The 12,998-nt window shown below is 33.4% G+C and overlaps 1 protein-coding gene across 1 annotated transcript; it reads left to right on the forward strand.

The window, feature by feature from the left end:
• Positions 1–863: 863 nt before the first annotated feature.
• LOC119639181 (ATP-sensitive inward rectifier potassium channel 11-like) lies at positions 864–11,544 on the forward strand. Its single transcript, XM_038036446.1, is given in 5 exon segments — positions 864–1,673; positions 3,106–3,402; positions 9,049–9,323; positions 9,404–10,177; positions 11,079–11,544. Coding segments are annotated over 4 exon segments (1,371 nt in total). The 5' UTR covers positions 864–1,673; positions 3,106–3,121; the 3' UTR covers positions 11,120–11,544.
• Positions 11,545–12,998: the final 1,454 nt, after the last annotated feature.

Consider the following 12,998-nt stretch of genomic DNA (forward strand, 5'->3'; position numbering starts at 1 on the left):
ATTTGCGTTTCCTGGCAAAATTCTCACTGCCTGCATCACTCGAGGTACGAAAGTATGTTAAGTTTGAGCGGATGTATGCAACACTCAGAAGAGTTTGAGATAGACCTACCTTTCACTTTTTGCATCGAGCTAAGGTTGTATGTCCGTGTGTCCGCATGTTTGCCTTGCATTCAACATACAGGGCGCAATTTTTGAGATATTTTAATGGAATTTGGTACATCGACGTGTTTTGGCGCAAGCACGAACGCCACTGAAAATGGCTCGGATCGGGCGACTTTTTCCACCACTTCCCACCCGTAACACCTTATTTTGGGAAGAAAGTTGAAAAATGCCTGCATTAAACGAAGTAGTCTAGGGTGTTTAATGACGGGCCGCGCCCCCAAAAAAGTTTTTTTTTATTTATTTTTATATTTGAATTTTTAAACAATTTCCATATGATTTTTTGTTATTAAAACTCAATTTTAATTGTTAGGTGAAAAGTAAAAAATTGTGTTTGCTCTCAATAATAGCTAAATAGCTAAGCGTAGGTCTAGTGAATGTAAGAGAGAGTATGTGCATGGTGGCGTATAAATGTTGAAAGGTAAATACATCCGCGCACACACAGCTATTATTGTTTGCATTGTGTGTAGAATTTACAATCCACAGCATTTTTATTTCACTGTTTGATGGCGCATCGGTTTGATTGTTGTTCAACTCTACGTTCATTTGTTTGCTTGTATTTTTGTTTTCTACTCTTTATCCGCGTACCTCCGACTATTCTAAAATTCTCTATATGTCTGTATATGTTTGCAAATAAGTTCTTCTGTTTTTATATTCTTTCGTTTTTTATTTTTTTTATTTTGTCTGAATTCTCTTTATAACGTGGATCATGTACACGGCACTAGTTAAACGATCAGTTGTGTATCAGTTGTCATTTATTAACGTCCGGAATAACGACATGTGTGGTGTTTTTGTTAGACCGTTCGAGCGCCTCCTCTAAGCATTGTGTGTGTCTAAATAAATCATAAATTAAATCTTCATAATATAACGGTAGCAAATCATAAAAAATAATAACGAACAATAAAGATTTAATGTACTCGTATTTTTTATTACATTATCGTGTGTGTTGATCTAGAGTACAACATTTAATAATTTAATATTTATATATTTATATATTTGTTTTTATTATTAAGAAAATGTTTTAAATTAAATTCGCATACAAGTGTTAACCCAAAAGTCAACTGACGAACATTTCGAAGTTTTCATGAAGTGAGAAACGAAACCTAATGTTTTTTCGTTTAGTTTTCTTTAAATTTTTACTTGTATTCATTTTCGCGTCATTTGCGATATTTAGTTTATATACTAAGTCAATAACAAAAAAAGAAATGAAAACTTTTTAAAAACAAACTAAATTCGTTCTCGTTATCTATAAATGCTTTAAATCATTTTTAATCAATCCCTTAAAAATTTTATTACAAGGAACTTAAACAAAAAACAAAAAAGAGGAAAAAATTCCAAAACTAATTCCCAAGGTCAAGGTCATTCAAAAGGAAACTTAAATAACTTGTAAGCGTTAAACAAACGGAAATAATGCGCTAAACAAACGGAAGTAATTTTTATGAAATCATGTAAGAAAACCTTATTAACTTCAGCGGAATTTCTTCTAACTTATCAGCTCGTACCCACAACCTAAGGTAGGTATTATACATGAAACCCTTTAATTATAGTATCTCGAAACCCAAAATTTATTTCGACAAAAAAAAGTTTTTTGTACACTACGTTAGATAATAGTTTAGATCAACTACTCTATAGAAAAAGATTTTCCTCGGTTCGTTCTTCTTACGCATTTTATGCCCTACACAACTTGTAATGTAAACGTACATTAAGTTTGTATACAGCACCCAGAAGGACTTGCCGCAGACCCGCGTTTTATTATAACGATCGATTGCGAATCATTCTACGATCTTAATTTGTCTGTCTGTATGTCCGTTCTGTGTTCTTGCGTTCAACCTACATGGCGCACGTTTCTGACATATTTTAAGGAAACTGTACCGGTCCTTTGAACCGTTGCCCATTTAAGGAGTGATTTTGAAAAGTCGTTACGTGAATAACTGTGCCAAGCGAACCGGTGTAAAGATGTGTTTTCTAAAAATGGTCGTTCGTTGCGCACTACACATTTTTTTTTTTGTTAAATAATAAAGCACTGGCCATAGAACCGACGCTTTATATACTCATGTGTCTGGGTAATTAATATTTAATGGTTATTTGCAACCCTTTGATAAGATTTCACTGACATTTTCAAGATTTTGTTTTCGATGCCAGACTTCATTGTTCAGTCCTTTCTTGCAATTGTAAAATGATTCATGGAATAATTTTTGCGCAACGCTTTAGAAATATTTGTAATGTTCAGCGGTGTATAAACAAACGCATGACGTTCATGACGTTTCATATTTAACGCGATTAGTTTCAAATTAAATTTAATTTGAAATTAATTAAAACCGTAAGCCGCTCATTTCATATCTTAGCTTGGTATCGCCATAAATTCTAAGCACGTCTTTATAGACATGTAAGATGTCGTCGTAATGTAGATAATTAAAATCGTAAATCTCCGACTGACATGAATTTTTTTCAATACATTTCTCAAAAAAAAAAAGAAAAAAAAAGGGGGTGCAGTAGTTTTCAATTGACGCAGTTTTTTTTTCCTTGATAATAAACTCAAAATATTACTTAAGCTTTTACAATTTTTCCAGCGATACTTAAATGAACTTCAATTTTTTTAAGCAATCAAAACCTCTTCGTATGTGGAGGCAAAAAAATAAAAAAAAAATCAAGTAAACAAACATACATTTATATATGGCCATGTTTTATAATAAAATAAATAAAATAAGAAGGCAAGCAATCGTATTTATGTCAATAGTAAGTCAAGTGCCTAAGTGACGATAGCAGCAGTAATACTAGCACTAGTAGTAACAATTATATTAGAGAAGAGTGAGAATTTAGATTTACTTTGAGAAAAGTTCATGTATTGAAAACTTGATAGCATTTTACACAATATTTCTTCTCTAAACTATATACTAAATTAAAAAAAAAGGAAAAAAAAAAAAATGCTTTTTTTTTTCTTTTCAGATTGTTCCATGGGAACATGGATCTTTTAAAGCAAATGCGTGCAAAATTTTTCAATTCTTCCACTTCTACCGAGAGCGAGAGTAAAGATACTCCCACCTCGGACAAATCAGCTTTAGAACCGTTAGCCGATCCGGGACGTTTTCAGCGCCAGATTACCATAGAACCTGAACCAGATTCATTGGACAGCGTTTTCAGTAATCCTCAGTCCTATCCAATCACAATAATACCTAATCGTCCGAGCACCCTCTATGGACTAACACAGAATAGCAAGACTTTCCAACGCCAAGCGAGTTGTAGGTAAAGTTGAAAAACAAACTAAACCAGAAATTCCATAAATAAATTGTAATAAAATTAAGCAACAAACGCTAAAAATACATACTTATATGTAAAATATGATAAAATTTTAACAACTTATGTCAGGTTGTAAATTATCTCATGTTTGACATCATTATCGCAGTTTGTAGAATGAGGGAATTTTTAGTACCGCTTATACCTTGTAAAGAGCATCAGCGATTTTTAAATTTTTTCGTTTCTGATTATTTTCATGACAGAGTGCATATCGGATATAACAAATATATGCAATGACTGGACATCGGATCTCTTGCAAAGTGTAGGCATTTTTGATCCGTTTTGATTTGAGCATGTCCCTCATTTCATGAGTCGTCCGCTTGTTTTCTGCCGGCTCGAAAGCTTTCTACAAAAGGACAGACTTCGTGACAAATTTCTTCTTTGTTTGTGTTGTGTTGTGTTGTGTGACCAATATTACATATATCAAGAGATTGATCCTTTTCGATTCGTTTCCAAATTTTTAAGCGTTGAAATTGTCGATGCTTTTAATTCAGAGCCTTCCTTTTAGTTCAGAGCCTTAAGACGGTTCTTCCTTAACAAAGCCATTGCGCCATGTTTTTATGACAAGAACAATTGCAAAAACATCGTATCGAGACTACATATGCTACAATATACGATTGGTGTATGGAAAGTGAAAGGCTCTTCGGGCTATTTTGCACGGAAGGGCGCTCATGTTAGCTCATGTTAGCCCTTTTGCTTACGTCATGCTTTCATTATGTTCTATCCGAACAATGAGCGCAGGCTCGCCTCTACGTAAAATTGATGTCTTGCTTATGTTGCATTGGTGTGTGCATGCGTCGCAGCCTTTGAAGCTACATTACAAGCATTTTTCCAATATCACTATACCCTTATCCTTCTGTGGTGGTTATGGAATACGGAATTATTAGTACTCCATGCAAAATTACGTTGTGTATAGCTTTTACTTAATGCATGCGTGTAAATAATTTCTATAACTGCCGTTCGTCTGTAAAAGGTCTGTAAGGTTCAGAAAGGTGTTTCCAAATCCCCATGAAGCGTATCTATTCTTGGTCGGTATCTAATTCGGAATCTATCTATGTCCATTTCGCCTGTCCGGCTATCTATCCGTCCGTCTGTCCATTCACTTGTTAATAAAATTTTTGTGCCAAGCATTCTGCCGTCCAAAAAATTAAGATACAGTGCAAAGGATATCTCGATGAAAGGCCCGCGTAATAATGGATAATATCAACCACGCCCATCCAACGCTATAGAATATAAGAATTTATTTTTTTGCTCTATTTTATTACCTTTTAAGGCAAAAGTGGATTTAGTGTACATAAAGATTCGGTGACACCCGAATACAGTTTTCTGATTTGTTTTTCCAATTAGTAAACAATAGGAGGAAATACGTTTTAATGGCGAGAAAAACTGTCTTATCTTCAGTTTTTTATTATACATTTAACTTAAGTGTGTACATAAATGGTTCGTTTAAGCAGTGGAATAAGCTTTTAATCATTATGTACGAGAAAATGTTAACTTTAAAAATATATTTGAATCTTTAAATACATCAACTAAATCGATCAGTGGATAATGATGAAATATGTCAATAAGATAAATAAATAAATAAATAAAAAAAAATTGAAATTTTTTAACTAATATGACTTAGGGAGACTTTAATTGATATTAATTAACACTTGCGAAAGGGTAAAAATTTTTTAAACAAATAATTTAGCTAAAATAATTCTCAAGCAAACTATATAGGAACTAACTACGATTGAATGTCATTTCACGAAAACTTTAAATTAAATTTCAGTGCGACTTACAATTTGAAACCTTTAAAACGTTAACGGGAATAGTGCGATAATATCCACATTTGAGTAAAGGATTTCGTGTATTCTTAAAATGCATAAACCTTTGACGGATGTACATGTGTTAAGAGATGTTGAGGAGGAACCTCTTCACGATAGGGATGATCATCATAGTAACCTAACGAATCAATGGCGGCGTCAATATATGCGCGGCACTTCGGTAACAGCCTCGCAGTCTGGCGGTGGTGGTATTTATTATGAGGCTTTGAAAGGATCCACAAATTCATTGGCAAGAATGTAAAATGTCTTCCACTATAACAGATAAAAGGAGCTTTATAGTTATGTCGGGACAGTCGTTAACGCTTCACTTGCAACTGCAAGCCCGATTAGCGGGATGAGTTATTACCGAAACGGGACAGGACGTAACTGAATGTTTTTTACCTTTCAAGGTGAAAAAAGAAAGTTATCTGCAATGTATTCAAAATTCGGTTAAGGTTAATCTATCGATACAAGCGCTAACTGTATGGTAAACTCTAACCTTCGTTATTCAAAACGCGATCCTCTTAGTTGCGTGCTTATCAATAAATTGATCGTAGCTTGAATGAAACGAAATGAGCAATAATGTCAAGTATGCTATTCAACTTGTGACTCTTAATGCGATTAATATGAAATTAATTAAAACTTAAATAAATTAATTAAAGTTCACGCCATAAATTGTTTAACAAATATATGTGACAGTCACATAGCAAAAGCAATTAATTAAGAAATTATAAAAGAATATATGCTATTGTTAACGATAAAAGAAAGACTAAGAAAAACAAAAACAACAATAAAAACAACAACAACAGATATACGAACGTTTTTAATAAACATATTATGACATATGTAGCGTTTTTTTTCCCCGCTCTTTGCAAAGAACGTGCGATCGGTGTAGGCGATCAAGCTATGAAAATTTATTAAAAAAGAAAAAATGGAATTATTTAATAAAAATCCGGTTATTAAAACAAAGTATAACAAATTAGTAGACAATCTAAGTAAATTAATTTCCAATTATTTGACTTGATTCCAATATAGTTTAAAAAGTTCAAGAACGTGTTTCGTTAACGAAACTACACCACAATCCTAACAAACTTAAAGAACTTGAAAATTGTCTCCCAAGAATGCATTAAAAAAAAAAAAAAAACCAAAATTTTCGTCTTTAGTTTACTTTAGTCAAGAGTGACATTCTCTTAATCTCCCTACTAAAACACGGACTGAGATTAGCAAGGATAGGGTGTTCTAACTGGGCGTGTAATTTGTGCTTTAAGTTATCCCCTCGAATGACAATCAACAATGAAATGGAGGGTATTTTCGACCTTCAGATAGCAGATGTAAAAGGATTAACTAAGGGCTACATTACTTTGCCTGATCTTAAGGTGGAACGTCACTACACCATTGGCTTCAAGCTTTCCGTTATTACGGAGAAAAACAAAATTGATGATAAGCTGAAAGAAATGTTGTCATTTGAAAGCGTTTCCAAGCAAAAGAATGCTAAAGCAACATAGATACCTACGAAGCGGAGAGAGTATCGAAACAACTGAGCATTTCTGCTAAGAAATGAAAAGTTTATGAAAGAGATTCCAATGCCAGTTCTTCAAAGATGGCGGCCTATTCCGCCGAAAAATCGGAATCAAGGAAAAGGAATGAAGAGAAGACAGAATAAGGCGTGATTCAATAAGTTCGTAGGATGACATACGATTTTTAAAGGCTAAGACCAATCGCGAAACACAATATATCAAAGTTTTATCACATCCCGATCATCAGTTTATGAATTGCGTATATATATCATGCTATAAACTTATTAGTTGATAGATTATTTGAACATCGCATGACATTTTTTCGGTCCGGGGATCGCAGTTTAATAGCAGACATTAATAAAAGAACATGTCCACTGGGCATTTGCGATTATTTTGAAGGCGTTTTTTATGCACAAAGCACCGCTGGTGTAAAATCTACTTCAAAGACTGAAAGCCCAAATTCTAGGGTCTGAGCTAGAAAGGCAGTTAATATTTTGAGCATTGCAATGCACCGCCTTGTTTATATTATTTATCTCCTTTACTAGTAACATTACTAATAATAATTATATATAAATAATAGAAATGATAATGAAGTAATGACATAATTATCATCGTTAGCAAGAGATATCGAGATTATTACAAAACTATTACATTACATGAAATGTGTGTTTATTGTAATGATCTATTTTGTTTAACAGCTAGTGACAGTTTAATGTTTAAGCGAAAACCACACACATGTCTCAGTTCAAGTTGAATGTCGCTGTTGAGTTTATACAAAAAAAGAAAAAAAAGCAAGCATGTGTTCGGATATAAGCAAACAGATTTTGCTCAAGCAACTGATTATTGCGGACAGCTGTGACTGTATATATGCACACACATACATATATGCAGAGCTGTTTTGATATGTGGGTTTATATGTCAGAAGTGATCTTAATAAATTCGGTACTTATTGTCGGGTCGGTTTTCGATTTACTGATGTGTATGAAGCTTGTAATGAGGAAATGTTTTATGTAAATTAGTTCTGTAACTATTTTTTAATTAATATTTTTTTACCTTTTCTTGAATATTGAAACTAAATTGATGCGTATTTAAAGTTTTCAGATAATTTACTTTTCAAATTTTTATTTTCAAAGACGAATAAAATTTTCGTTCTCTCATTTTATTTATGCTAATTACAGTTGAATTTAATTACATATTAGTTTGGCAATTTGGCAAACAAACTGTCAAAATTTCCTTCTTGCCGATAGGCAATTGCGATTTTATTTTAATTCGGTTTATTTTAATTTAAAGTTTTTGTTTTTTATAATTCATAGTAAGCTAGACATGCAGCTGTGTTTTTTTTTTTTTTTTGCATCAATTAAGTCATAATACTTACAAAGTGTCTGACATTGAACACAGACATAGTGTTAATTAGCTTTGATAATATTTGCATAAAGTCCCCCAAATGTGTTGTTGAACATAAAAAATCTTTACGATTAAAGATATCATCTACACCTTGTTCTCCACACAAACACAATCCACATATTTGTTTAGCATTAAAGAAATTGTACAGCATATGCTAGGGCTGTAGACAAAATTTACTATTTTGCTTATGTTTTTCAAAATTATTTGTCTTTGCGTTTTAGTCGAGCGATAACTAATCTTGCTTTTCAAATCTATACCGAGGTATATTCATGTTGTCACGCATATGCGTCCTGCAACGGCCGCCAGTAAAGTTCAGAGAAACTACAAATTATATAGGTTCATGATTAGCATAAAGTTCTGAGCCGATATAGGCATGTTCGTCTGTCTCTCCATCGGTACAATTTCTATTGTAAGCACTCTTCTGGCCGCGAAAAGGAACATATCGCCCATAAATTTGCAAAAAAGAGTTTGGACAATGCCCACATGTCTGCGTAACGGAAAGTAATGACATGTTTGCTTTCCGCTTCTTTTGGTCATTGCTCGTGAACTACACACATACATGATACAAATTCCCACAAAATAATTCTCCAAAAATCAGCCACGCCCGCTCAATGTTATTAAATATTCGAAAACATATATCTACTATTTTTCAATTTTCGATGGGATTCTAGGAAATTCTAGGAAAATGAAAAAAAGCTGCACCTCGTACCAATGATGGGGGGTATAAAAGATAAGGTCGCGATCGAATATAATTCTGTTACTCTTTGGCCTTCGAGCTGTTACTTGGCTCGAATGACAAACAAGCTCTAACACAATTTCGCATCTACTAATGAGTACAGAGCTACACTACATTCACACACATTTTACAGATCGCGTAATTTTCGCCCTGGTAGTATGCGCAAAGTGCGCAGGCGTGCAGTGTTCAAGAATGGCGACTGTAATGTTATCCAAAAAAATTTAACCCGTCGACGTTTGCGGTTTTTGCAAGACATGTACACCACTCTCGTGGATTCACAATGGCGCTGGACGTTGTTGGCTTTTGCTATGAGTTTTATATTATCGTGGCTTTCGTTCGCGGTATTGTGGTGGTTGATCATGTACACCCATGGCGATCTGGAAGATTTGCATATGCCCGATAATCAAGGTAAAGTTTTAAGGTAATTGGTGTAAGCAGAATATTCATTGATGGTTTTTTTTTTTTTTTTTTTTTTTTTTAGGGAAAAGGGGGGGAAGCCAAGTGTTTTAGTTAAAATTGTTTTACCTCTTGCTTTCTCTTCTCAATTGAAACGCAACATACGATTGGTTATGGTATGCGCACGACATCCGAAGAATGTCCGGAAGCGATATTTATGATGTGTATACAATCCATTTATGGCGTTATGTCGTCCGCCTTTATGGCGGGTATTGTGTTTGCGAAAATGACACGAGCCAAGCAACGAGCTCAAACTTTATTATTCTCCAAGCATGCTGTGATCTGTCAACGCGATGGTTGTTTGACGTTAATGTTCCGAGTGGGTGACATGCGTAAATCGCATATCATTGGTGCTGGGGTTAGGGCTCAATTAATACGTACGCGCACCACCAAGGAGGGCGAAGTAATGACTCAACATTTTACCGAACTTGATATTGGAGCAGATGAATGTGGTTCCGATTTATTCTTCATATGGCCCATGATCATCGAACACAAGATCGATGAGAACTCGCCGCTATATAATATGTCTGCGACGGATTTATTACACGATAAATTTGAAATTGTCGTAATCTTGGAGGGTACGGTAGAGTCAACAGGGCAATCGGCTCAAGCTAGATCGAGCTATATTAACACAGAAATTTTGTGGGGTCATCGTTTCGACCCTGTAGTAGTTTACAATAAAGATTGCCAGGCTTATGAAATCGACTATGCGCGCTTTAATGAAACCACACAAGTCGATACACCATTGTGCAGTGCTCGGGAATTGAACGAAATATATAAAATACAAGAAGGTTTTCGCACACCAGGTACGATTATTTGTTATACAACTTTTTTGGCTAATGGTTTTTCGCTCAAAACATTTCATTTCATTTTGCATGAGAACTATAGTTTTTTGTTTGATATTTGAAGACCATCGCAGAAGAATGGGGCTTCCGCTTGCAATTCACAAAAAAAAAAGGCATTAGGGGATCACTGGTAGGATTGGTTATGAGGCCTCTGAGCACCGTACGTACACTGTTGATACGTTCACGGACATGAAATGGCACATTGACACTTTGCTTAAAGGCTTTCTTATTAGAAAGCGGGAGAGGCCGGACCGCATGTCTTAATTGATTTTTTTTAAAAGCGATAATAATCTACGACTTGTGACAAATTACGCTTTTGACTTCTGCTTAATTAATCCAAACTTTGCAATTTCTTATGCAATTGGTTTGTGAGGTGAATGACGGCGGATTAGCTCGAACGTCTCCATTTTTACTTCTTTCGTATTCAACATAGGACTGAATTTGACCGAATTTTTAAACAATCCTTAATAGATGCAATAGGAAGCAGTTAGTTGACACTACTTACTCTTACGTAACAATTACGCTGTTATCATATATATAAATAACTAAAAATAAAACCTCTAGGTAAGCGGAATGTTTTTTAGTAAAAAGCAAGTCAAGCAAGATTAGTTTTTTTTAAAACTCTTTCTCTAATAATTTTCTGTTTTTATGCAATTTTTTATATATATTTTATATATTTTTTTTTTTTATACTTCATTAATAGCTTGGATTTTTATTCTTTTATTCTTCTTAATTATCGTTTCAATTTTTTAATAAGTTCATAAATTTCATAAAAAAATATTTGTGCATGATTTTCATATATGTGTATTATCAGATAATTAATTAAATTTAATTTACGCTCATATTCCCTTTTGTGTTATAGAAACCACATTTACTATGCGCCAATTGTCCTGCAATGAATAGGCATTAAACAGAAATATCATAAAACAAGGGAGACACTAACATATATATATATGTATATATATATGTGTACATCTATATATATATATGAAAAGTTAATACAACATGTACAATAACATAACACACTAATTAAAAGGAACATAAAGTGAAAAGATAAGCAAAAATTGGTGAAAAGATAAACAAACACAAAACAAGTAGAGAGAGAATCGCTTATATCAACTGGTGTTTGTCTCGTATAATGTTACATGTAATCGTCTAATTGTGCATCTTGCTTACAAAGAACAAATTATAAAATACATAAAACTATATCCTTATTACATCTAATTAATGTAATTACTTTAAATAAAACTTAATTGATGATAATTGAGGTTTAAAAATGAATTTTCATTGGCTTTAATTTTCTAAAATTAGAAACAATTTTATCCATACTTTCTCTTTGTTTTACTCTACCATGCATGAAAATATTTGCAGACTTTGTTCCAGTTATTCGCCACTCAGTCTCACAAGATGGCAGCTCATGGACTAGTAATCTTTTAAGCCCGGACTGGTCACCCAAACGTAGGAAACCTCACTTTAACTGGCAATTGTCGCTGGATAAGTAAGTTTTAAGAAAAATTTCTCTAAATTTAGTTTTTTTACAATTTTTGTACCCTTCTGCACCACATCGCAGTACAGTAGGATTAGCATTGCACGGATATGTGTAATATCCAGAAGAACTTAAGATGGACTCATCTTTTATTGTAAGCTTGTCTGTCCGTCACAAATTTTGGAATTATATTTGGTTCACTAACGTGTTTTGGCTCAAGGGGTAACTCTATTACAAATCGATTACATCGAACCGGTTTTGTGAACAAACCCCTTACCTTAGTTTGAAAAATATTATAATTTGTAAGAATTTTCAGCGAAAATCACTAATAATAATATTAATGTTTCGTTATTGCTTTTATGATGAAAACAAGCTTTGCAAGGGAAAATTTTTTAAGCTCTCTAGCTTATAACCGGAACTGCGAAAATTCAACTTTCAAAAGGCCAGTGAGTCTGACTTTTAATATTTCTTGATGAAGGGTCGGTCTATAAGACTAATTTGACATGGAAATTAATTCTACTGAGTTTGGGAGACATAAGTCCCATCTCTAGTTTCTATACCCTTAAAAAGGGGCGAAATTGAATGGGGAGTTTACAGCGAGAGAATAGGAAGACAATGAGAAGATAGGAGGACAAGAGGATGGAAGCCTTTACATAGCAGAAGAGCGTACGCATTTCTTCTGCGCTTTATTGCACATATTTCCTCTTCCCTGCTGGCTCTTATGCCCTTATGTTAAGTGAGTTGATTAAATGAGCTCATGTCATGAGAGTGTATCCTCTTATATAAAGAATCTGATGAAGAAGGATAATAATTGCTCGTACTTTTCACGGAAATAAGTGACGAATTGTATTAAACGAAGTGGCTTTGGGTACTCAATGTTCGGCCTTGTCCGATTATAACATTTCCAGTTAAGTAATAATAAATAATTTAGGATTAAAGAAAATATTAATTTAAATATTTTGTAACGTGTTTCGGTTAAATCTTTAGTTTATGGAAAACCAGAAAACAATACAATTTATATAAAAATCAAACTTCAATATTTACGATTCATTAGCTATCTCAACGCTACTCTGTTTTAGTTTTTTTTTTTTAGAGGTTTGTGAAAACATAAATTACTTTCAACACACCTTTTGTTATAAATTTGTTATTACCCTATATTTTTTTTTTTTTTTTACTTTTTTTTTTTTGGTAAGTAATGAAAATGAAAAAATAAAACAGAAAAAATGGTAATAAAAATTCACAATAATCGCAATAAATAAATTTTGTTTTATTAGATTTTTGTTGTTGCAGTTGTAT

The sequence above is a fragment of the Glossina fuscipes genome, unplaced genomic scaffold (genome assembly GCF_014805625.2).
Source record: "Glossina fuscipes isolate IAEA_lab_2018 unplaced genomic scaffold, Yale_Gfus_2 112, whole genome shotgun sequence".
Classification (NCBI taxonomy): domain Eukaryota; kingdom Metazoa; phylum Arthropoda; class Insecta; order Diptera; family Glossinidae; genus Glossina; species Glossina fuscipes.